Here is a 26,812-nt window from a genome sequence, read left to right as displayed (position 1 = left end):
TCCGTTCTGGAGGCCCATTCGCAACATGACAATAGCGCAACTCACAGCAGCGCGTCTGCGCACGCGTATGTTGCAATTTGCCGCTTCTGCGCATGTCATTTTGCACCTCTGCGCATGCAGCGAAACCCAGAAGTAACCCTTTCCAGTACTTCCGAGTCGCCGCGGGACATAACCTGAAAGAACGTAACATGAAGCGGACGTAACATGAGGTACGACTGTAATTGAAGTCTCACTTGAGTCCTTGCTCTATCTCAAAAATCTGCTGAAAGTGAAGTTTGACATTTCACCACTAGAGGTCTCCTCACAGACCTGACTTTAGATAGCTAGAATATACAGTGGTACCTCAGGTTAAGTACTTAATTCATTCCGGAGGTCCGTTCTTAACCTGAAACTGTTCTTAACCTGAAGCACCATTTTAGCTAATCGGGCCTCCCACTGCCGCCGTGCCGCCGGAGCACGATTTCTGTTCTCATCCTGAAGCAAAGTTCTTAACCCGAGGTACTATTTCTGGGTTAGCAGAGTCTGTAACATGAAATATCAAAATGTTCAAAAGTAGGGGGTCCATGGTTTGGCTTCTGAAAAACATGCAGCCCGCAGTATTTAATTAGGAACTACTGTGCTAGATGATGCACAAGCATCTTGCTTTCCTTGCTACAGAGGAGTGAAAAATGTGTGTTTAATAAACTACATATACAGCTTCCCCCCTTAAGATAGACAGCTTTTTTTTTAAAGAAAGAACTACATAAGAGTAGCTAAGCCTGCAGCAAAAAATTACAAGGAACTTGCAGGGGTTTATTACAACATGAACTTTCATGATTCAAGCATGCAAATTTAAAACAAATATGCACACAAACTCATGCATACTCTCATATTCTGCAATTTGCAAAACCAGCATAACTCCCATGATCCCTAGCTAGCAGGACTAGTGGTCAGGGATGATGGGAACTGTAGTCCCAAAACATCTGGAGGTTGAGGAAGCCTGCTTTAGATACCTATTACATCCATAAATTACCATATAGCATATATACTGTATTCAACACAAAAAACAGCGACAATTTGTTGTTGATGAAGGACAGCTGGACATATAAAGGGCCCCATTACCTTCAGTAGCTTAGGGCCTCGTCAAACCTAAACCCGGCCCTGGGAAACACTGTTTTAATATAATATTTTAGCTTCCTGTTCATTACATTTGCTTTGAACGTATACTTTGACTTTCTCCAGCGACGTTTCACTTCGGATTTAACTGACGCAAACCGTTTCGAATCTTCCTCCCACCCCCCCCTTGAAATTATAAAGCGGTACTGGAAATTAATCATAATCATAATCATAATCCCCGCATCCTGCTCCCGACGCCGCCGGCCCTCCCCAACGAGGCGCAAGCAGCGCGCAATGGGTGGCGACGCCGGGGCGGAGCGCAAAGCGGAGCAGCAGCGACTGCTGCGGCAGCCGGCCTCGCTTTGCGGCAAGGGCGGGCTTGTGGGCGGGCAGGCCTGATGCAATCTCCCTGCCGGGAAGCGCAATCCCCTTCTTGAAAAGGAAAGGGAAAGAGGCGGCCGCCACCTGTCTGGTTCGAGGGGCGCGCGGCGCTTTACGCAGGAGCAGCGATGTCTTTGGAGATCCTCAAGCAGACGGGCGCGCTGGCCCTGGGTGAGTTGTGTGTGTGTGTGTCTGTGTGTGTGTGTGTCTGGCAAAGAGAGCCCGGGAGGGAAGCCTTCAGAAAAAAAAGGCCCTGGGATCTGGCAAGGGCAGGCGGAGATCCTGTCTCGTTCATAAGCAATAAGAATAATAATAGAAACTATTCACGTTGGGTGAGATGGCGCTGCTGCGGAAAGGGCCCAGGAACAAAAGATGCGCGTCCTCCTCCTCCTCCTTTTGCCATTGTAGCAACTGCAGCCCTGGCCTCGGATGAATGAGGGGCCCGCCATCTCCACGCGTCGGAACCAGATTTCAAGGCCCCGAGGCGTTTGGCTGCGCGCTCCGTGCGCCCTAGACCTTTCCTTCCCCATCGGCAGCTGTTTAAAAAAAGATCAGCTAGCGGCTGGTGTTAAAGGATTTAAATGGCCACTTATAGACCCGCCCTTCTTCCCCTGCTTTCCTTGGGAAGAGGCGCTGCACGCGATTGTATAGGTTTGCTGGTGCCTCGGGGCAGGGGACCTTTTCTTGTAGTCACCTATTCCCCCTGCCTGTGCTAGAGCCACGTCCGCTTTCCCCCCTTGCGACGCAGGCAATCGGTGCAAGGGAGGAAGGGCTTCTCCTGCCGCTCTTCTGTCTCCTTCCAGCCAGCCTCTTGTCGGGAAAAGCGGCTTGTAGCAATGAGTTAAAGAAATGCAGCTTACCAGAGTCATCCTGGGGGGTTGGAAAGTCGGGGTTCAACCTGCCAGACATGTTCTGGCGCTTGGAAACGGGTCTCCTCCTTCCGTTTTTATTACTCATGTTGGGTGTGCCAAGCGACGTCCAGACACAAGGAGAAGCTGTATTAGCAGGCTTGGGGGGTGGGAAGGTATTAAATATCAGATATTTAAGAGGAAGGACCCGCACCATCCCAAAAAAGAGCCTAATAAGGCCTCGGTGTGCAAATGGAGTGTTACTGGGGTGAACGGTGGACAACTGGGAAGGAGGACAATTGTGCAGGGTGGATTTCATTTAATTCAAATTGATTTAAATCACGATTTAAATTACTAGTCAGTAAGACTTGATTTAAATCTTTCCTTCTTTCTTTTTTACAGAAAGACTTATTCTTGCTGGTATAATCTTAATATTTACAACCAGAGGAAGGTTTCATTTTTGGCATAATAAATTTTCAGAGTTGTTTTTACAGTTGTATCAAACATTGCTGATTTGGTTATACTATTAAAAATACATAGATAATTATGAAATTCTTGTGAGGTTTAGTAAGTTAACTGTTTATATTTGGACAACTTCTGTGCTTTGTTGGAAGGAGAAAAATAATCATTTCTTTAATAACAATTTAAATTTTTTATTTAACTAAAGCAATAACATTATAGCATATGTATCCATGTTTGTTAACTGATGTGGTTAAACTTTTTTTTAAAAAATGAAACAAAAACTTAGACTGAGTTTTAGCACACATGAAAAACTTGTTTAGTTTTGTTTAGCACTGCCAGTTGAGGGGAGAGTTATTTCCCCCCCAGGTGCACTGCCAGCCTCAAACCTACAGAGCAGGAGAGGAAAGAAGAGGAAGAGGAGTTTGGATTTGATATCCCGCCTTTCACACCCCTTCAGGAGTCTCAAAGCGGCTAACAAATCCTTATTTCCCGATGAAATAGCTTTTGGACTCTAATGTAACTTAAACAGAAAACTATCTTTAGAAAGATTTTTCCTCCAAAAGCATTTTGTTTTAAAAATCCGATTTAAATAATAAAAAGCATTTTTTGTTTTTTTAAAAAATCATTGATTTTTATCCACCCTGCAATTGTGTAAGGCAGAGCTTTGCGCTGCCACATTTTGTGGCAGGCCCTCGCTTGTCATTTTTGCAACGAACTGACTGGTACCTCGGGTTACATACACTTCAGGTTACAGACTTCGCTAACCCAGAAATAGTACCTCAGGTTAAGAACTTTGCTTCAGGATGAGAACAGAAATTGTGCTCTCGCAGCGCGGCAGCAGCAGGAGGCCCCATTAGCTAAAGTGGTGCTTCAGGTTAAGAACAGTTTCAGGTTAAGAACGGACCTCCGGAACGAATTAAGTACTTAACCCGAGGTACCACTGTAGTCTATTAAACATTATCGAGTGCAAAGCAACAGTTTTGTGTAAATCGATCTCTATGTGAATGAATGTGTGCTATGTGTAAGACTCCTAATTTCCATGCCTGCTTTTACAGGAGAGGTCTATGTCTCTGATCGAGAGGGAAGTGACGTTACTGGAGACGGGTCGCAGGAGAAGCCTTACAAAACTGCTCTGAAGGTACCTGACAAGCCCAGTTTTGGTTCTCCCATTTTCTCCCAGGAGTTCACAACCAAGGCCAATCAGTGAGCTTATTCTGTGGGTTATGGCAGCTGGAAAGTCCTTGGTGCAACGGTGCTTGCAGCAGCTTGCAGAATGTCTGTGATTGCCTGCTTTATGCATCCTTAACATTTGTCTGCACAATGGGGTTCCAAAGAGCATTCAGGGCAGCATTCAAAATGTGCCAGGCACATTTTGGGAGTTGTAGTCTGGCAGTGCCCTGGCTGCCCCTGCTTTTAGAACTAGCTGCCTTAAAAAATAAAACAAAACTTATTCCATCCTTTTCTCTTTTTAAAGGCTTTGCTGTCTGCCGGAAAGGAGCCGTTTCCTACGATCTATGTGGACTCGCAAAAAAAAGACGAGGTTGAGTATTAATGGGTGTTTTTCTGCCTTTTCCACGGTGAAAGGATTTGGTTTTGATTGGCAGTAGGTTCAGGACAGACAAAATATAGTCTGCACACCAACACAGAAGAATTTGCAATATGTAGTGATGGCATTTGCTTGGTTAGCTTTAAAGGGGGATGAAACAAATCGATGGAGGATTAATCAACAGTGACAAAAAGGTACCTGCGACAAAATGTTGCAGCGTGAAGTACTCTGTTCACTATACCAGCCAGCCAGCCTAAGACTCCATTATGTTATTTTCCTCCTCCTCCTGTTTTTGCTAATATATTGTGTTTCTGCAAAACTTTGGGGTTCTCTCAATCTTGCTGGATAACTCCTCTTGCCCCTGGATGGTTCAATTTTGACAGTGTAAATAATAGCACTTATTTTCTGAACATTGGGGAAAGGGGATGATAGCGCTAAGGAACTTTTGAGTCATCTGATTGGCCACTAGATGGACTCTGGGGTTTTATGTTTTCATTGGAAAGCGAAAGCGTAACTCTCTTCTTTATGCTTTCGCTTTCTCTTCTTTTCATCTGCCCTAGAGATGGGATACCATTTCCAAGACCCAGCTGAAGAATGTCAAAAAGCTGTGGCACAGGGAACAACAAAAAGCTGAAGCTAGAGAAAAGAAAGAGGTAAGGTTTGCAAACGTTGCTCCTTTTTCTTGTGGCATCTTCAAGACTCCCAGTGGTGGTTTAACAATTCCCCCCAGGGAATTCTGGGAGCTGTAGCTCAAATGGGGCCTTAATGCTAACGTTTCCATTGGTTCTAGTGTTCCCAGATCACTCCCCACACGCTTGCATTCAGAGTAGAGTCTCGACTAAACCACTCTTTAAAACAACCCGCAGGAAGAAGATCTCTTGCGCCGTGAAAAGAACTTGGAGGAAGCAAAGAAGATAATCATTAAGAATGACCCCAGTCTCCCAGAGCCCAAATGTGTGAGTAAAGCTTGAATGCTTGTGCAGACAACCTTAACCAGCTCTTTTCAGGGGGTGGGGGGAGAGCCCTTTTAAATGACATCCGCTAGGGGGTGTAGGCAATGTGGTTGCTTCCATATATTGGTCTACCAACTCATCCCATCATCCCTGACCCATGGGATTGGGAGTCCAACAGTATATAGAAAAGAAAAAGGTAAAGGACACTTGGACAGTTAAAATAATAATAATAATAATAATAATAATAATAACAACAACTATTATTATTATTATTATTATTTAATATTTATACCACGCCTATCTGGCTTGGCTGTCCAAACCACTCTGGGCGGCTTCCAACAAAATATTGAAATACAGTAATGCATCAAACATTAAAAGCTTCCCTAAACAGGACTTAAGTCCAGTCAAAGGGGACTATGGGGTTGCGGCACTCATCGCGCTTTGAGGCTCAGGGAGCCGGTGTTTGTCCACAGACAGCTTTCCGGATCGTGTGGCCAGCATGACAAAACTGCTGCTGGTGCAACGGAACACCGTGACAGAAAGAAGAGTGCATGGAAACACCGTTTACCTTCCGGCTTCAGCAGTACCTATTTATCTATGTGCACTGGCGTGCTTTCGAGCAGGAGCTGGGACAGCAACAGGAGCTCACTCCACTGCAGGGATTCGAACCGCTGACCTTCCGATTGGCAAGCCCAAGAGGCTCAGTGGTTTAGACCACAGCACCACCCACGTCCCTTGCCCAACAGTGTAGCCCATGATCCACACCCCTGATTTAAAGCGATAGTAGGAGGGTCCAAACGTTGAATGGGAATCTGTATTGTGCATGTTTATAGTTTAGCACATTCAAAATAAACTTAGCTCTCTTTTTTCGGGGTTAGAAACCCAAGTATTTCTAAACATCTGGATCATTAGACAAATGCATGGAGGATAAGCGTATATAACAATGGCTGCTAGCCACAGTGGCTATATTCTACCCCCGCTGTCAGTGTGCCTTTGAATACCAGATGCTGAGAATCGTGGAATTGGAAGGGACCCCTAGGGATCATCTAGTTATTAAAATACAACTTAAAAACAAGATTAAAATACAACATTAAAATGCAGCCTCATTTCAATAGAACCTCAAATCAAAAACTTTTTGGGGATGAAAACATCAAATCTTCACCAGTCTGGTCCTATGTGAGCCAGAAAAAAGCTAGGGAAGTCCCCCAAAACAGTTCATCACAGAAGGAGAAAGGAAAAAGGAAAGAGGGGGAGGGGATCAAGTTGATTCCAAGCCAAAGGCCAGGCAGAACAACTCTGTCTTACAGGCCCTGCAGATGTCAAATTATGTTAGCCTCTGGATCCATGCCTTAACGCAGATTAAAATCTCTGCTTCAGTCCCAAACATGCCCTGAAATGGTAGTGGGGAACCCTTCCCAGATCATATGACTGGATGCTTAAAGGGCAACTATCTTCTTTGGCGAACATGCGTACCTGAGTAAGATTGTCTTCCATGAACACGGTTTTAATAGTGAGTCTGTAAGTGACTGGAGGCCAATTCTGGATCCACACGTCCTTCCACAGTGGGGACATAGGTTTCCGGGCAGGAGTTGATCATGGTGTGGGTTTGCCAAGCGTGCCTTCCTCTTAGCGTGTTTCTCCCTTTCGTTCTGAGTTCGAATGTCTTCAAAAACCCTGACACCTTTAGTAAAGGCTGTTCTCCAGTTGGAGCGCTCACAGGCCAGTGTTTCCCAGTTGTCGGTGCTTATACTACATTTTTTTTAAAGATTTGCCTTGAGAGAGTTTTTAAACCTCTTTTGTTGACCACCAGCATTACGCTTTCCATTTTTAAGTTCGGAATAGAGTAGTTGCTTTGGAGGACGATAAATCAGGCATCCGCACAACATGACCAGTCCAACAAAGTTGGATGTTGAAGAATCATTGCTTTGACACTGGCGATCTCTGCTTCTTCCAGTACGCTGGCATTAGTTCGCCTGTCTTCCCAAGTGATGTGTAAAATTTTTATCAGCATGCTCCAACTTAGGCCCAAACTATCTTGAGAGACTGCCTCCTTCCCTACAAACCTTCTTGGTTGTTAAAATCAGCAGAAGGGGCCCTCATAGTCGTTCTGCTGCTATCAGGTTTGGGGGGGGGGTGGCATTCTCTGTGGCAACCCCTGAGTTGTAGAATTTCTTCCCCACAGAGGTATTATACAGCTTTTGGTGAATGCTAAAAATGGAACTCTTCAGCACCTGAAACGTCTTCCTGTAATCTGTTTTAACTGTTGTTGATACCGAATTTCAAATTGTTGTAACCTCACCCTGGAACCTGCCGGTGATTCAGGGTTTAAGAAATTTGATGATGGTGCTTTAGGGCTTTTCTGTCCAATAAGCATGCGTGGACCATAAGATCATAAGAGCTGGACCATAAAGAAGGCTAATCGCCGAAGAATTGATGCTTTTGAATTATGGTGCTGGAGGAGACTCTTGAGAGTCCCATGGGCTGCAAGAAGATCAAACGTATCCATTCTTAAGGAAATCAGCCCTGAGTGCTCACTGGAAGGACAGATCCTGAAGCTGAGGCTCCAATACTTTGCCCACCTCATGAGAAGAGAAGACTCCCTGGAAAAGACCCTGATGTTGGGAAAGATGGAGGGCACAAGGAGAAGGGGACGACAGAGGATGAGATGGTTGGATGGTGTTCTTGAAGCTACCAGCATGAGTTTGATCAAACTGTGGGAGGCAGTGGAGGACAGAAGTGCCTGGTGTGCTCTGGTCCATGGGGTCACAAAGAGTCGGACACGACTAAAAGACTAAACAACAACAAAGCATGCGTGGGGTTGCAGCCACCATGTGTTAGCTGTGGAAAGTGACCTTGAGTGCTTGTGTCCAGGCAGGCTGCCAAATTTAGCTTGCAGAAATGCATGGAATTGGCTTCCCAGCTCACTGAATCGTTCCACCTCCTCTGGCAGGAGAATTGGTTTGGAAAGAATATTTTTCCTTCCACCAAAAAGAGCAGACCAGGAAATCCATCTAGACTTTGACACATTTGAGGTTAGACTCAAACTACCGTATTTTTCGCTCCGTAAGACACACTTTTTTCCTCCTAAAAGGTAAGGGGAAATGTCTGTGCGTCTTATGGAGTGAATGCCTATGGAATGCGGGGGGATCCTGCTGCAGTCGCGAGCAGAGGAGCCATGGTTCCCCTTCCTTCCCTCCTCCATGGCTTGCTTTGAAGCAGCAAAGCGGGAGAGGAGCTGATTACACGGCTGTAAGTGGCTCCTGTCCAGTTGGCTGCTTTAAAGCACATGGATCCTCAGGAGTTTTGCACTGGGTCACCCCAAGTTCACCATCAGATCACATAGCATGTCCATGCCTACAGCCTGCACCAAAAAAATCACACACCCATTGTTGCCTGGCGCAAAAACATGGTTACAAAGCACGGATCCACATGGATTCTCAGGATTTTTGCATTGGGCTACCCCAAACTCACCATCAAGTCACATGTCTTGTGACCATCAAGTCACAGCATGAACCACAAAAATCATACATCCACTGTTTCGTTCAGAATATTTTTTTTCTTGTTTTCCTCCTGTAAAAACTAGGTGCGTCTTATGGAGCGAAAAATACGGTATTTGCTCCTCGTCTTGTGACATAGATTGGTTGGTCCTGATACAACTGGCGAGATTTGGAGATTGTCTAATGTGTCTTGCTTTGCTTTTCATGTGTAAGGTATTGTAAACGGTATCTGAGGAAAAAAGCAACACACAAGGAGAATTTCTTTTTTATTCTTGATTCGGTGTTAGGCAAGCAATCTGTGTGTATATCTTGATAATATTTTCAAAGAAAAACAACTTACTCGGCTGCTTTCTAACAGGTGAAAATTCGTCACTTAGAGGCCCACAGAGGAGAGAGAGTCAAGGTCTTTGGCTGGGTCCACAGGCTGCGTAGACAAGGTGAGTGCCGTGTTAAAAGGAACCAGTTCTGTAAAGGGTGAACAACAAACTCTAGGACCATCTGTAAACTGCCCCTCAAAAGGATTGAAGCCTAAAAATTTTGTGAGAGAACTTAGGAAGCTAGTCAGAAATTTCCCAGCATTGTTGCAAAACTTCAAGTTAAAGCTTCCTTAGGGAAAGCCAGTTTAATTTAGTAGACTGACGTAGTTCGTGGTACGTATCTTATCAAAGCAGCCTATCTTTTGTTAAGACTTGGGCTGCTGTTTCAGAGCACTTTCCCCTCAGAAAATGACTCAGCTCTTACCTTGCATGCATTTGGGCTCTGCACAGAATGTGACGCTCCTTTTTTATTTCATGGCCCTTTCAGCTCCGCTGCTTGCAAACTGAAACCAATAGTTCAGAGCTGCACAGTTAGTTTAACTTCCTTGTGAGGGTGTAAGATCCCTGGTGAGCTCTGTAGTCCTTTGCATCTGCGCATGTAGACTTATTTTTATCGTGCATATTTTAAGTACAGTAATACTTTAATGGGGTTGTTGTATTGCATCTTGAATTATGGATGTTTATATTTTTGTGTTTTTGTACTATGCAAACTGCTTAGAAGCCTATTTTGGCATTAAGCGATTAATAATAATAATTTATTTATTTATTTATTACTAATGCCCCTGCCCATCTGGCTGGGTTTCCCCGGCCCCTCTGGGCAGCTTTCAACAGAATATTAAAAACACGATCAAACATTAAAAACTTCCCTAAACAGGCCTGCCTTCAGATGTCTTCTAAAAGTCAGGTAGTTGTTTATTTCATTGACATCAGATGGGAGGGTGCTCCACAAGGTGTTTGCCACTACCAAGAAGGCCCTCTGTCTGGTTCCCTGTAACGTGGCTTCTCGCACTGAGGGAAGCGCCAGAAGGCCCTCAGCGCTGGATCTCAGCGTCCGGGCAGAACGATGGGGGTGGAGACGCTCCTTCAGGTATACTGGACCGAGGCTGTTTAGGGCTTCAAAGGTCAGCACCAACACTTTGAATGGTGCTCGGAAACGTACTGGGAGCCAATGTAGGTCTTTCAGGACCGGTGTTATGTGGTCTCAGTGGCCGCTCCCAGTTACCAGTCTAGCTGCCGCATTCTGGTGATAACATAGTGATAATAGCAGGCTTCTTGACTTCACTTGTTTCTTAGATCACCCTGGAAGGCTTGGCTTGTTAAGACTCGGCTACGTTAGTTTAAAAAACAAACCAACAGCTTTTGAATGCATTTTAAACATGCAACAGCAGATGGAGCTGGAGAGCAAAAAATTAATTCTTTGCAATTTTCCGTAACTTTTTTTCTTTTATTATAACGATTTAATTTCTGACTTTATTTATAGCGGGGTTTTCCCTGTGTGTGGATTCATCCTTAGTTTATCTCTCTTGCTTTCGATCCTCACACACTACATTTGACGAGTGTATAGTCTGTGTACACAGTAGGCGAGCTGCACAAATTAACAAGTATAAACCCTTTTCCACACAAGCACTTGTACCTGTGTTCAGGATAATATGTGTTCCCTCTTTCTCTCCATGCGTCTTTCACATGCAGTTCCAAGCTCTTCTCCACAAAATAAAATCATATATGTATTTAAGGTGTCGTGGGACGTCTCTCCCCCCCCCCCCCGGGAATATTTATCTTCCTTGTTTTGTTTCTTAATAGTAGAAATAGTTTTGAGGGTTTGGGATGGAAGGGGATGAAGGATGCTTTTCAACGAAAGGAAATTTAAATTCTAACACCTAACGCTTCTTTTTTTGCTAGGGAAGAACTTGATGTTTATTGTATTAAGAGACGGCACAGGATTCCTTCAATGTGTTTTATCAGACGAACTGGTAAGCTGCTTTGAAGTGTGTGTGTGTGTGTGTGTGTGTGTGTGCGCACACACACACACACACACACACTCTCCTCACCCTTCTTTCTCCCCCCCCCACAAAAAACACCCCTTGCTTTTACTCTTCTTCCACTCCCAAACCCCCAGGGTCACAAGTTAATAAAGAGAAAATACAGAAAAAGTGAGGCTGAGGAGGAGGTCTGGGTGTGTAGCATCTTTGAGTCCTTTTGATAGGTCAAGGATGATGGGAGTTGTGGTCCAGCAATGCGGTGCAGCCAACACACATTTTGGAGAGGAAATTAAATAATGTACGGGTGTGGAAAGTTTAGAAGAGGACCCATTACGATCCAGTCCATCCCAGTTCTGGAGTGCTCTGTCCTCAGAATCTGGCGGCCCACCGGAAGTTGAGTGGGACAAGACTGCAGCGATCATCCAACACATTGGATTACAATCGCTAAAACAGGCAGGAAAAAAAATAATTAAGTGGTCCATCAAGATCTCTTAAGACCCTCAGAAATCTTCAAGCGGTCTGGGGAGAAGAAAGTTTGGGAACCACTAAGAGAGAACGAAAGGGAGCGATGGGACCTGACGACAAACGGAATTCTATGGCTCAAACATGGCCGCCCCAAGTTCTTACATGGGTGCGTCCCTGTCTTTTTTCCCTATACAGTTCCTTCTGAGAGCAATGGAACATTGTCAAGTTCTCTTTCTCCCTGGAGGAACTTTCTCTGTTCAAGGTGAAAATGGCAGTAGGAATCTCAGTGTGCTAGCTCCTCTATGATATCCGGGGTTTTGCAGAACAATTAAAAGGGGAGAGGGGGAGAGGTAGCGCTGAAACCTGCCTGGACTCGGGATCTGATCTGCGTCATGAATCTGCCCCGATCAAATCAGATGAGTTTGGAATTCACAATCTATGGATTCCTCCTCCATCCCTAAGCGAGAGACAACTCTTGGCTTTTGTGATGAAGCATTCTCAGTGTTTCCTTGGTGTGCTCCCATCTGCTCTTTAAAAAATAAAAGGAAACAGGTAAAAGCCTAGCCCACACAGCCTGAATTTCCTCCTCTGTTTCTCTCCCTTCTAGTGCCAGTGTTACAATGGAGTTGTCCTCTCAACCGAGAGCACCATTGCTATCTATGGAACTCTGAACCTTCTTCCAGAAGGCAAACAGGTGAGTAAGGGAGTCTGCTGGCTCTCTCCTTGCTCCTGCCAAGGGAAGGGCTCTAGCTGGAAGGTAGAGAGTTTGCTTTGCATTCCAAAGGTCTTCCGTTTGGCATTTTCTGGTTGGGCTGAGGAAGCCCCTTATCTGAACCCCTGGAGAGTCACTGCCAGTCAAAATGGCCTCCCTGTTCTGCAGGTAGTAGGGAATGTTTGTTTTTTGTTTTAGTTTAGGGAAGCTTTTATTGTTTAATAGACTATTGCATTTTAATATTTTGTTGGAAGCTGCCCAGAGTGGCTGGGGAAACCCAGCCAGATGGGCGGGGTATAAATAATAAGTTGTTGTTGTTGTTATAATAGTTATCCTCTTCCAAGCATGGTATTGCTCCAGGAGATGATCGGACAGGCTTTGGAAACCAGTAGAGATTTGCAGATGACATGGCTGGCCTTGGTTAAGATTCAGAAGTTGATTGTGTAAACTGATTTGCTGTTGGTCTTTTTTTCTTGTGACTGGCAACTGCTACTGATGTCTCACAGCTAGAGCATTTCTGAATAAGTTCTCAAAGTGTCTGCAAAGCCAGGTTTGATTTTGAGGCTCTGTTCAGTGTTTTGAGAGCGAGAAGGGTGCTCAGGACTTGCAGTTTCTGCCGCGAGCAGCTGGAAGTCATTTAGTCCCAAAGACCATAATTCTGTTGACTATATAGCTCTGATGTGGAGATGGGAATGCAAATAAATGGGTTATCTTGGTTTCAAAGCCAGAAATACAGCATGTATGGCGGTTAAGTGCTGCTGTAGCCCTGTGTCAACATCACACATGTTATTCACCTGCTAAATATATTCCTTGAAAGTCGTCGTCGTCGTCCCCCACATCACCCCACCATCTCAAGAACAAAGGACTGCCAAGCTGGTTAAATGGGATATTATCATTGAAGGAAAGAATTTTGATGGTGTTAATCCCTCAAGTCTGGTTTTTCCATTATGATACATAGTTTTAAGTAATAATAATAATCTAATTTATTATACCCCGCCCATCTGGCCAGGCCTCCCCAGCCACTCTGGGCGGCTGGGGAGAGAATATTAAAAACACAATAAAACATCAAACGTTAAAAACTTCCCTAAACAGGGCTTCCTTCAGATGTCTTCTAGAAGTCAGATAGTTGTTTATTTCCTTGACATCTGATGGGAGGGTGTTCCAAAGGGTGGGTGCCACTACCGAGAAGGCCCTCTGCCTGGTTCCCTGTAACCTCGCAGTGAGGGAACCACCAGTAGGCCCTCAGAGCTGGACCTCAGCGTCCAGGCTGAACGATGCGGGTGGAGACGCTCCTTATAAATTCGCAGGAAATGAAACCTGTAATATTAACCAGCAGAGGGAGCTTGTGGAGTTATCTAGAGAAAGAATTTAATTTGCCTGAGAAATAACGCATTGGCCTTTGGGATATGTTCAGTACCAGCCATGTTATATTAGCTCAGATATAAAGAATAAAACAGTGCAAAATCATACTGTCAGGGGATGCCTCCCACACTCAAGTTCTTGTTTCCTGAATCTCCAGCTTCATCTGCACGGTTGATTTAAAGTAGTACCATACCACTTTAACAGTCATGGCTCCCCCCGCCCAAAAAGCAAAGAATCCTGGGAGCTGTAGTTTTTGTTAAGAGTGCTTGGTACTCCCCTGTTCCCCTCCCAGAGCTACAATTCCCAGATTTCCTTGGGAAGAGAGACTGATTGATAAAACACGCTGGAAACTGTAGCTCTGTAAAGTGAGTAGGGGGACGACCCCCATCCTCTCCTGATCTTTGCACACTTAACTTGGAGACTTGCAGGAAGAGTCTTATAACTGTGTTCAACTGATTGGGAAACCTGATTGCAGGAAGGTTTCAGCTTAACACAGTTAGAAATCCCCCTTTGTGGTCTTTTGCGTGAAGTTCAGGAGAAGAGAAAGGGCTTGTGTGGACCTTAGAAGGAGGAGGGGGCTTGCAGGTGTGTCCCCGTCCCATTTTAATCTCTGCATGTGACAATGACAAAAATCCACCAACAGCATACAAATCAGTATGGCTAGCCTGATCCAAAACACCCACCCACCCCACTCAACACATGAAAACAAAGATCAACACAGCCAACCACAAATGAACAACCACACCCTAGGCCAACGCCAACCTCTCTCACCACCAAAGGAGCACAAGCAGAGAACCTGCACAAGCAACGCTGACACCAAACCCTACATGTAGTGAAATAGAAACATCGCCACCCGACCCCCCCATCTCTCCCCCCCCACCTCTTTCCCCCTTTTCTTCCTAATGTCTCAACGAATGAAACTGATTTGTAAAAATGTTACATGGGGAAAAAACACGAGAGAGAGACATCGCACACTTTTGTAAATCAACAAAATCTTTTATATACACACACACACACACACACACACACACACACACACACAGTGGTGCCTCGCAAGACGAAAAGAATCCGTTCTGTGATTCTCTTCATCTAGCGGTTTTTTCGTCTTGCGAAGCAAGCCCATTGGCAGATTAGCGGATTAGCGCTATTAGCGGCTTATCTGCTGATCAGATCAGCTGATAAGCAGCTTAGCGGCTTAGAAAAGGGGGGGAGAGGAAAAAAAACCAGCAGGAACTCGCAAGACATTGTCGTCTTGCGAAGCAAGCCCATAGGAAATTCGTTTTGCGAAGCACCTCCAAAACGGAAAACTCTTTCGTCTAGCGAGTTTTCCGTCTTGCAAGGCATTCGTCTTGCGGGGCACCACTGTATATAAAATAAAATAAAATAATCTCTGCATGTGTGTCAAGGGGCTGCTGGGGAATGCCCCAGAGCTGAGGGAGGGGGAAGAACAGGAGCCTTTAGAAAAGACAGGAGAGGGAGAGGAGGACAAGCGAGCGGAAGGGACTCAAGCGGCGAGGACACTCCCGGATGCTGGAGAGCAGCAACACCACTTGACTAGTTCAGGGACAGAGGGAGACTCAATGCCCATTCCTTCAGCACAGGACAGGAGGGGGTTAAAATGTAGGGAACAAAGGAGGCCTTTGGGGCTTCCCAAGCTCCTCTGCTGGAGGAGGATCAGAAACCTCCCACTTCCTGGATCTGCTACCGAGGATTCGGATGCTCTGTACCTTTGTAAATAAGGACTGTAAATCTATCTCTGAGTGAGTAGAGGTACTCCTTGCGAAAGGCTTCTAGACCCATCACAATGTGGACTTTGGACCACCTGGTGTGCTGTTGTTTGCTGGTACAGAGAGCCTTGTTGGTAGTTGCAGGTGATTTTAACAGAGCATAATATTTGTGCTTCCATCTCTTTCTCTTTCAACCTATGGGCACACCCAACCATAGGCTCCAGGAGGCCATGAGCTGTGTTGCGACTACTGGGAGCTCATTGGCCTGGCTCCCGCTGGTGGAGCTGATAACCTTGTCAATGAAGAGTCAGATGTGGACGTGCAGCTGAACAACCGGCACATGATGATTCGAGGAGAGAACATGAGCAGGATCTTCAAAGTGCGCTCCGTGGTTGTCCAGTGCTTCAGGGATCACTTCTTCGACCGAGGGTATTACGAAGTAAGTAGATCTGCTGCTTCGCTGATCTTAAAGGAAGGATCTCCAGTCTCTGGGATCCCCCTTCCCACTCCAAGAAGTACATCTGCAGCCTTTTATAAAGTTGTTATTAGCTCTTTTTTCTCTTCTCTTTTCTTACTATTTTCTGTTAAGATTTACAGTCGTACCTTGGATCACAAGCGCCTTGGTACTGGGATGTTTTGGTTCCCAAACACCACAAACCCGGAAGTGATTATTCCAGTTTGCGAACATTCTTTTGGAACCTGAACATCCAAAGGGGCTTCCACGGCTTCTGATTGGCTGCAGGAGCTGCCTGCGGCCAATCAGCACACACAATTTGGTTTTTGAATGTTTTGGAAGTCAAACGGACTTCCGGAACGGATTCCGTTCAACTTCCAAGGTACGACTGTAGTTTGCTTTTTAATCCTGATGTAAAAAGTTTTAATAAAACTTTTTTTTAAAAAAAAGTTCTTTATTAGATTTCTCTCTTGCTTTTGATCCAGCAGTCTACTTCTGTCTTGTTCTTTCTGAACTGTACACAAAGAATCCAACATTTAGCTCTCGGGCTTAAGTTAGCTCTTCGGAGGTAGACAGGAAATGGTGTTACTCAGTACATGCATAATCTCATTTCTGCTTCCCTTCTAGGTCACCCCTCCAACGCTGGTCCAAACGCAGGTTGAAGGAGGCTCCACTCTGTTCAAGATGGACTATTTTGGCGAAGAAGCCTTTTTGACACAGTCCTCCCAGCTGTATCTGGAAACTTGCATCCCTGCCCTGGGAGACACTTTCTGCATTGCCCAGTCCTACCGAGCTGAGCAGTCTCGGACCCGCAGGCATCTGGCTGAGTAAGAGACCCTTTTTGTGGCAGAGCTGGGGAACCTTTTATAGCCCTTCAAATATTCCTGAATTACAAACCCCATACAGTGGTGCCTCGCAAGACGAAAAGAATCCGTTCTGTGATTCTCTTCGTCTAGTGGTTTTTTCGTCTTGCGAAGCAAGCCCATTGAAGGATTAGCGCTATTAGCGGCTTTTAGCGGCTTATCTGCTGATCGGATCAGCTGATAAGCGGCTTAGCGGCTTAGAAAAAGGGGGGGAAGGGAAAAAACCCCACAGGAACTCGCAAGACATTTTCGTCTTGCGAAGCAAGCCCATAGGAGATTCGTTTTGCGAAGCACCTCCAAAACGGAAAACTCTTTCGTCTAGCGAGTTTTCCGTCTTGCGAGGCATTCGTCTTGTGGGGCACCACTGTAATCCTCAGCCCAGTGAATGGCCAGGGATGGTGGGAATTGAACAGAAAGCCTGCAGCTTGCACACACACACATTTAACTTGTGCGCGTTCAGATTTGGCAAAACAAAACAAGAAAGAAAATTAAAAAGGGATTGAGCGTTCAGGAAGAAAGACTTTGCCACCTCCCATTGACTATGTACAATTTTAGGCATGATAATCCGAAACTTAACCCCCATGTCTGTTGCGGGCTTGCTGTAGTTCGGCAGTGTCAGGAGGGCCAAAGATTCCTCACACCTGGTGTATGGGGCAGAGCAGTGCTGTAGCGTGAGTTGCCAGTGCCCAGGGCAAGGTCAGCACCGCCAACTGATAAGGCTAGAACAAAGGGGCAATCATTCGGCAACCTACCAAAGTGGGACGGGCTTGGTCGGGAGTGGTTATCTTTCTAAAGCTCATGCAGAGGGTGTCCTAGGAACCGGACATCTCCCAAATCTGCTCCTCAGTGCACCCACACGAACACTGGGAGATTTTCTGTGTGAGGGGGAGGGCATGCCATTTATTACTATTGCTGCTTTCTTCTTTTTTCTTTTAACAATAGTAATAATAATAATAATTAATAATACATTTTTATTTATACCCAGCAGCTAACACCAGTAAAATTACAATTAAAAAAAACCCCCAATTTAAAATACAGGTTAAAATATAATTTAAAATGTAGCTTCATTTTAATAGTAGCCCATAGATAAGGGGAGGGAAACATAAGGGTCAGACTGAGTCCAAACCAAAGGCCAGGCGGAACAGCTCTATCTTGCAGGCCCTGCGGAAAGATGTCAAGTCTCGCAGGGCCCTAGTCTCTTCTGACAGAGCATTCCACCAAGTCAGGGCCATTACTGAAAAGGCCCTGGCTCTGGCCCTAGTTGAGACCAGTCTAACCACCTTGCGACTTGGGACCTCCAAGGTGTTGTCATTTGTGGACCTTAAGGTCCTCCGCGGGGCATACCAGGAGAGGTGGTCCTAGGCCGCATAGGGCTTTAAAGGTCAAAACCAGCACCCCTAATAATTTTGCGCAGAGTGGTTTTGTGCCATTTCAGAGCAATTAGGAAGTGGCCTGCAGGTTGTTAGTAACAACTGACTGTTGAGCACTTTGTGTGTGTCGACTTAAAAAAAAAAAAAGTATTTGACCGACTGAGGTCATGAGGCTGAGTTGCAGAGGTTTTTGGGCCTAGCCTTGTCGGCTTTTCATAGCTACGTAGAAGGGAGAAGTTCAGTTCAGGTGGCTCTTCCCACCTCGGCAGCAGCGCCACGAAGAGACAGGTACCTGCCTATCTTTTAGAGTTGTGAGCCACACTGAGTCCTGTTTAGCGCAGTTCCCATGTTGTGATCTCAGTCTAATAAGCCACCGTTTGCAAGGCTGTGTTTAATGAAAAGGTGATCAGCTGGTGCTTTTGTTGTCGTTTAGTCGTGTCCGACTCTTTGTGACTCCATGGACCAGAGCACGCCAGGTACTCCTGTCTTCCACTGCCTCCCGGAGTTTGGTCAAACTCCTGCTGGTAGCTTCGAGAACACTGTCCAACCATCTTGTCCTCTGCCGTCCCCTTCTCCTCGTGCCCTCAATCTTTCCCAACATCAGGGTCTTTTCCAGGGAGTCTTCTCTTCTCATGAGGTGGCCAAAGTACTGGAGCCTCAGCTTCAGGATCTGTCCTTCCAGTGAGCACTCAGGGCTGATTTCCTGAAGAATGGATACGTTTGATCTTCTTGCAGACCATGGGACTCTCAAGAGTCTCCTCCAGCACCAGAATTCAAAAGCATCCATTCTTCGGTGATCAGCCTTCTTTATGGTCCAGCTCTCACTTCCATACATCACTACTTGGAAAACCATAGCTTTAACTATACAGACCTTTGTTGGCAAGTTGAGGGGAAGCAGTTTGCAGGCAATAAGACTGCGAGTTCCCAACGTGTTTTATATTGAAGGCGTCAATGTTCTCCTGCAGATACACACACATTGAAGCAGAATGCCCTTTCATGACCTTTGAAGACCTGCTGAACCGCCTCGAGGACCTTGTCTGTGATGTAGTGGACAGAGTCCTGAAATCCCCAGCGGCTGACATGCTTTATGCCCTCAACCCAGTAAGTGGCAGCGTGAAAAACAAAAGTTCTCCTGTTTTTACTAAAGCGTCTTTGCTTCTAAATCTTCAGGGGCCCAAGGCAACCCAAAGTGACTTACAACCAGAGCTTTTTTCCTTAAAAAAAATGTTTAGGGGTGGTACTCATTTTTACTTGAGAAAAGCACCATCAAATCGGGGTGGGAAATGAATACAGTAAATGGACAAAAGTACAAAGGACATGCATTACCTCATATTACGTAGTTGACAGCTCAAAGTAGCTTCCATATTGGCATGAGGTTGTTTGCACTGACATCTCATATTGAAACACTGCCCCTCAATGAGGCCAAACTTTAATCAGTAAAACACCACACATCCACATTCCACACTGCTTCACACATTAAACGCTCACTTCCATCTGAAGCTCTGGAGACACCAGGAAAGGAAATGAGGCTGCCATCGGGGGTAGCAACAGAACTGACAATTCACTGTGCTAGAGAAGAAACTTTTTTTTTTTTAGTTTCTTCTCCCATTAGATTCACAAAACGTTTAGGGGTATGCGTACCCCTGTGTACTCCCCAGAAAAAAAGCACTGCTTACAACCCAAAGAGACCTACTTTATACTGTAAGCTGATCAGAGCTCCCATCTTGTGAGGATGGTTGGGGTACAAAGATGATGAAATAAATGTGTATTGTTTTAATTATTATTATTAAGTTACTTGTATACTTTGGTCCGGGACGCGGGTGGCGCTGTGGGTTAAACCACAGAGCCTAGGACTTGCCGATCAGAAGGTCGGCGGTTTGAATCCCCGCGATGGGGTGAGCTCCCATTGCTCAGTCCCTGCTCCTGCCAACCTAGCAGTTCGAAAGCACGTCAAAGTGCAAGTAGATAAATAGGTACCGCTCCGGCGGGAAGGTAAACGGCGTTTCTGTGTGCTGCTCTGGTTCGCCAGAAGCGGCTTAGTCATGCTGGCCACATGACCCGGAAGCTGTACACTGGCTCCCTCGGCCAATAAAGTGAGATGAGCACCGCAACCCCAGAGTCGTCTGCGACTGGACCTAACGGTCAGGGGTCCCTTTACCTTTATACTTTGGTCCACAAGCTACCATAACTTGCCTTTGCAAATTGTTGCTTTTGTGGTCTTCCTCAGGCCTTTTCCTTCCTCTGTGTTTGCAGAACTTTGAGCCCCCGAAGCGCCCCTTCAAACGGATGAACTACACAGATGCCCTTGTATGGCTGAAGGAAAATAATGTGAAGAAGGAAGACGGCACATACTACGAATTTGGAGAGGTGAGTCTCTTGGGTTCCTGTTCAGCCGGCTTTTGCCCACTTGTGTTCCTTCAAAATCTATTGCATTGCTTGCTAAGTGTTCTGTGTGGGGCTGCCATGCAGAAGAAGGTTGTGTGCAGACGTGGGCAGATTTCTGCATCCAAGCAGTTGACCAGGAAGGCCAGTTAAATGGAATACGTGACTCCCAAGTTAACAACAGCTACACTGGCTTCCAGTCCGTTTCCAGATGGAGTAGATAGCAAATACAGTTCTGTGTTTCCACTTCAAGTCTCCCACCTCTTTTTAAGGGATTCCCCCTCAAATATTGTATTGTATTCCTGTAAACTATGTAGGTTCCCCTGCGCCCCCCCCAAAAAAACCTGCTGATGCCTCTCTCTTGTAGCTGTTTTAGCTCTATGAGGCATATTTGGAGAATGAGTTTGCTATTAGCCTATAGCAGCCTTGCACAACCTGGTGCCATGCAGATACTTTGGATTCGAACTCGCATCAGCCCCAGCCCCAATTTGCTTCTCGGCTGCCGGGTGATAAGTGGTTTGAAGAGGGAGTCCGGCATGTATATCTAAGCACGTATTGCAGGTAGAGGAACCCCCAACTACAATTCCCATCATCCCAAGCCATGCTTGCTGTGGGTGATGGGAGTTGTAGTTCTGCAACACCTGGATGGCCAAAGGTTCCCCACACACCTGATTTATTGGTTGCCTAGTCAAAACAACGGGCGTTCCAAATCGCAAGCTGAGTTTGCAATCTCTATATAAATAAGTAGCGGCAAGTAACGTGAAATGCCAGGGTGGCTGGAGAAACAGTTCCCTTGAGCAGGGAAGTGGCTTAATGAGCGGAAGCATGGCAAGAGGTGTTCTTAGGCAGTAGATGAGCTAATAATAAGTCTTGTTCCCTATCCGTAGGATATTCCAGAGGCCCCCGAGAGACAGATGACGGACGCCATTAATGAGCCAATCTTGCTGTGTCGATTTCCTGCTGAGATAAAGTCTTTCTACATGCAGCGCTGCCCTGAGGATCCCCGCCTTACTGAATCTGTCAGTTTGCATTCCCCGCACATATCCCATGCAGGGGCTAAGCCTGGGGAGGGACGGAGCTGTTAAGACATCTTCTTAATGGGTGTTTTTGCCCTCTGTTAAAAGGCTGCGTAGATATATTTTAAGAGAGGCGTGAACGTAAGGGTTAGAGGGTTCTCGCAACCAATGTAATCATTAGAGCAGAACACTCCTCTTGAAGCAAGCCTTGTTTTCCAGTTGTTTTAACTACATTAAGAGGCTGGTGTACAATGTCACTGAGCTATACTTTAAGGAAGGGTTTTCCAAACTTGGGTCTCTAGCTGGTTTTGGACTACAACTCCTGTCATCCCTAGCTAGCAGGACCCAGTGCTCAGTGATGATGGGAATTGTAGTCCCAAAGCAACTGTGGACCCAGGTGTGGGAAACCCTGCTTTTTAAGGGTTACATCACACATGCATGAGGATCCCTTGATTTCTGGCACTTGCTGAATGAGGTCTGGTCAGAACAGTCTGCAGAATAGAAGTAGTAAGACTGCGTCACGTCAAATTGCAGGTAGGAGACTCACTATGTGTTTTGAGTGTTCCCTGCATGTAGTAATTTAGCACATCAGAGAGAGCTGTGTTAAATTTCTTTCTGATGGGCTCGTTTTCTACATGCAGGGAATCTCTTTTGAACTATGGTCTAGCCTTTAGCACCACCTCCACCTGAAGTCTTGAAGTGATAAGAGCTTAGAATTCTGCCACTCAGTTCTGTGTAGAGTAGCTCTTACTCCATAGAAAAAAACATTGTATGTTTCTAGCGACACATAGGCTCTAATCTGTGCTGGCTCCTGTATATAATCCTGCGATAATCTCTGCTGGGCTTCGTGGTGCTGAGTGCCTTCCATAAGCTTTAGATGATGGCCCAGCTGTGTTCCTATCTGGACTGGGATAGCCTATCAATTATGCTCTGGTAACCTCTAAGATAGATAACTGCATCACATTATATGTGGGGCTGCCCCTGAAGACTGTTCAGAAACTTCAGCTGGTGCACAATTCCATGGTCAGGTCGCTCACTGGGGCAAGATGGTTTGAGCATTTAACACAAATCCTGGTCTGACTGCACTGGCTGCCAATTAGTTTCTGGGCCCAAATTCAAAGTGCTGGTTTTGACCTATAAAGCCATCAATGGCTCAGGACCGCAATACCTCAAGGACCGCCTCTCCCCATATGAACTGACCTGGACCCTGAGATCATCATCTATGGCTCTTCTTCATGTGCCTTCTCCATGAGAAGTCTGGGGGGGGGGGGCAACACAAGAAGAGGAATGTTTTTGCTTGGCAGGGAGAGGAGCTGTACTTTCAGTCCAGTCGTAGGACGTCTCCAACCCACCTGGGAGCCACAGAAACTGGGTTTGAGGAAACGCCTGGTGGGCCACAAATGGTCCAGCAGCTAATTAACTTGATCCCCTCCCCCTCTTTCCTTTTTCCTTTCTCCTTCTGTGATGGAACTCCTATTTGGGGACTTCCCTGACTTTTTTTCTGGCCCACATAGGACCAGTCTGGATAGTTGGCCTTGGTGAAGATTTGACGTTTTCATCCCCAAAAAGTTGTTGATTTGAGTTTCTGCTGAAATGAGGCTGCATTTTAATGTTGTATTTTAATCAATTGTGTTATACCTGGTGTTTAGCCTCCCTGAGCCTGGTCTTGGCTGGGGAGGGCGGGGTATAAATAAAATTTATTACTATTATTAATTATCTGGCTCTTGCTTAAACTGTTCAACATGGTTCGTCCTGCCTCTTTTTAGGTTGATGTGTTGATGCCTAACGTCGGCGAGATCGTTGGAGGCTCAATGCGTATTTGGGACAGCGATGAGCTGCTGGAAGGCTACAAGAGAGAAGGGATTGACCCCACGCCTTATTATTGGTACACCGACCAGGTGCGTGTTGATGGTCTTGTTCCTTTGGCCAACTGTTGCAGCACAGCCACCATGCTCAAACGCAACACGCAGAGCCGTAGACCAAGGCAACAGCAAACGTTTGGCAGGCCAGTTAGTCTTTAAAGGGCTTAAAAGTTGTTGTCTTTTCACATTTCCCACCTGGCTTTATGTTTTCTGTGTACAACCAAGCCAGAGGCAGTGATGAGTCTAGGATGTTGGAGCAAATTTGATGAGGATAAATCTATCCCCTGATCTTTTGCGCTGGGAGTTTTCCCTGGAAAGGGTGTCTTGCCTATTTTGGACCCCACATACGGCCATGCCTCTTCATTCGAAACCATGTCAACGCATTCACAAACCCATAGCATGCTGGGTAAGGAGGATGGAGGACCGAGAGGGGAACTCCTGCTCCTCCCTCCTGGCAGCTGCTGCCCCCTCTTGCGAAAGGCTTCTTCAGATTCTTCTGAATTGCAACTTGGAGGGCTCATCTGGCAGGAGGAATTTGAAACTCTCTCGCTTAGGGGCTGCCTCCTTTTTCTCCAGCTGCTGGGTGACCCAAATGGTCATGCTTGACACATTGTACGTTGCAGATGGCTGGTTTCTGTAGCAGGGGGCTGGCTCCCCTACTCCCCCACCCCACTCGCCGAAGGAGCAATTTGTTCCGATTCGTGCAATTTCCCATTGCCATTCCTGACACGGAGTTCTGCTGTGTGGCCTCAACTGTAGCGTTCAAAACCTTGGGGAGGTGCTGTCTTTCCTTAACCTGTTTGTTTCATAATTTGCTGAACTGACGCTGGTTTTGAAAACGCCGTGTGTCTAGGGAGCGTGGGCCGATCGGGCTGATCTTAACCCCAGCCGGTGACCCAAGGCGGCAGCACGTCAGGGCTGACAGAGGGGTCTTAGGTGGAGTGCAGGGGGCGGATTTTTTTGCGATTGCCAGCGCTAGGCAAAAGCTTGAGGTGCTGGTACCCTCCTAACTGCTCGCTTTGGTGCCACCGCACCACTTCTGAGGATGGACGGGGGATATAAATGCAAATACCCGACCATAAGACGCACCTAGTTTTTAGAGGAGGAAAACAAAAAAAATATTCTGAACGAAACAGTGGGTGTATGATTTTTGTGGCCACAGACATGATATGTGATTTGATGGTGAGTTTGGGGTAGCCCAGTGCAAAAATCCTGAGAATCCATGTGGATCCGTGCTTTGTAACCACGTTTTTGCGCCATTGCGGCCCCACAAAACAGTGGGTGCTTGATTTTTTTTTTTTGGGGTGCAGGCTGTAGCCATGGACATGCTATGGGATCTGATGGTGAATTTGGGGTGACCCAATGCAAAAATCCTGAGGATCCATGTGCTTTTACCTCCCCCCTCCCAGGCAGCCTCCTTTATCGCCAGAGTCCCTTATCTCCCTCCGATCGCTTGCCGGCTTTGTTTCAACACCCCCTTCCCTCTTTCTTAAAAAAAAAAAGAATTGCCCCTGGGCAATTCGGCTCCAGGGACCACACATTCGCTCCGTAAGACGCACAGACATTTCCCCTTACTTTTTAGGAGGAAAAAGGTGTGTCTTACGGAGCAAAAAATACAGTAATTTTGGGTATGCTGGCACCAGGGCACTGCTCTTGGGATCAGGCTGCGAGATGGCTGGAGACAGGCGTGTTTGTGGGTGTTCTTTCCACCTGTCCGTCCGTCGAGTGACTTGTTTCTTTCTTGTTTGGCTTTGCAGCGTAAATACGGCACGTGCCCTCACGGTGGCTATGGCCTGGGCTTGGAAAGATTCCTCACCTGGATCCTGAACAGGCACCATATCCGGGATGTGTGTCTGTACCCACGCTTTGTCCAGCGCTGCAAACCTTAACCAATGTTGATCTTGTGGCAAAAGTCCAGCAGTCTTTAAGCAAAACCCTCCTCCCTCCACAGGGCACATTTCATCATCCTTATAAAGCCAACCTGACAGGAAATCCAAGAGATCAACTTCTTTTCCTTTTTCTACCTCCCAACCTTTTCCAAATGAGAATCTGGAAATTTGAATTGCAGTCCACTGATTTCAGAAAACCCTTCTTTCTCCTCCTTTCCCAGATTTTCTCCCCTCATCAATCCTATTGATGCATTTTAACTTATTGATTGCTAGGATAAACGAGCAGTGTGCAGTACTTAAGAAATGCACTTCTGTAGCAGCGCAGAGCCCATAAAATAATCGGGTTGTTTGGTAAAAAGGAGCCGGAAGCAGGGCTTTTGAAAAGGGAATATTTGAGTTTTCTCCCCAAAACAAAATTCATTAGTAAGTGCACAATGTGACATAATATAATATATCTAATACAATAATCTGGGATAGAGTACTGCTACCCTGAGGGACAAACTAAGCCCCCCAGCTATTTTGGCCGTGGTCAGTGGCATCCAGTTTAAACGTTTTCCCAATCCAACATCAGAGTTCGTAAGAAAATCATGCCACCTCCATTCTTCAGGTAAACAGCTGAAATGTAGAGATGATACTGTTCTCCCCAACAAAACACTCAGCTTGGCAGAGTGACTAGAATGATAAAAGCATTACAGTGTAAAGAACCACCCAACTGAGAGAACTAAACTCTAGATACCTTTTACCGCCTTCCTTAAAATTTTTCAGCCTGAATTCTTAGAAGTGGTGGCTGGGCAGAGGTCGGGCCCTTTAACTCTGCCTTGAAAAATTTCTTCATTAACAAAATGCTGCCCTAAAGTTACTACAGCTCTAAGCCGTAGTAACCGACTATTCCCTAATGGGTGAGATTAGGGTGGAGAATATGATGGTCTTTTTTCTTTTAGCCTTTCATGTGAAAATCCTGTGTACCTCTTGTGTGGTAGGATATTCCCTGCTTCGGACAACATTGAAAAATCAACCCTAAGCAATTGTACCCATAAGGATCCCTTCCTGCCACTGTATTTTCATTATATCTGCATTTTGAACTTGGCACTAATTGATGACTTCACTTGCCCAAGTAAGGATGGCTGCTGTCCAAACTCCCAGTTCCATCAAAAGGTTTTCAGCAAATGTTCTCTTGGTAGAAGCCTCCTGTGTTTCACACTCGGTTAAGTTGCTTTTCAACATGCCTCAGAAAGATGGTCTGATACAGCTTGCATTCCCAGAACCCCGGGAACTGAAGTTTTGAGAAGGTCCTTTGATCCTTCTCGGTTTCTTGCTTATCCTACCCACTGAATGTCTTGGGTTTCTTAGGAAAGAGGGGCCAACTGAAAATTAGAGGAGCTTTCAGGTGATGAAGCTGACTGACGTCATTGTTCCTCCTCTTTCCAGCAAGTGTTATGAAAATGGTTTTTAGTTATCAGACTAATTTAACTGGAGCAAAGTACAGTGTGTGTGTGCTCTGGGTCGTTGCTGTAGGACCTTGCCTGGTCAGATTTCTCTTATTCTTCTCACTGTTACATTTCTGTGATGATTGTGCATGCCTTGTTTTCAAAGCTGGTTGGATCTCGCAATCAATAAATTCATAGCACTGGA

At 45.9% G+C, this 26,812-nt stretch overlaps 1 protein-coding gene across 1 annotated transcript; it reads left to right on the top strand.

The window, feature by feature from the left end:
- The first annotated feature begins 1,466 nt into the window (after positions 1–1,466).
- Positions 1,467–26,812, top strand: NARS1 (asparaginyl-tRNA synthetase 1). Its single transcript, XM_082242004.1, has 15 exons — positions 1,467–1,647; positions 3,842–3,924; positions 4,261–4,326; positions 4,893–4,985; positions 5,199–5,288; positions 9,141–9,219; positions 10,999–11,069; positions 12,151–12,237; positions 15,562–15,783; positions 16,426–16,625; positions 18,997–19,132; positions 20,285–20,398; positions 21,301–21,432; positions 23,196–23,327; positions 25,049–26,812. The coding sequence occupies exons 1-15, from the start codon at positions 1,605–1,607 to the stop codon at positions 25,178–25,180; spliced, it is 1,680 nt and encodes a 559-aa protein (XP_082098130.1). The 5' UTR covers positions 1,467–1,604; the 3' UTR covers positions 25,181–26,812.

This window comes from Podarcis vaucheri (genome assembly GCF_965113315.1).
Source record: "Podarcis vaucheri genome assembly, chromosome: 11".
Taxonomy (NCBI): Eukaryota; Metazoa; Chordata; class Lepidosauria; order Squamata; family Lacertidae; genus Podarcis; species Podarcis vaucheri.
This window is presented reverse-complemented; position numbering and strand designations above follow the sequence as displayed.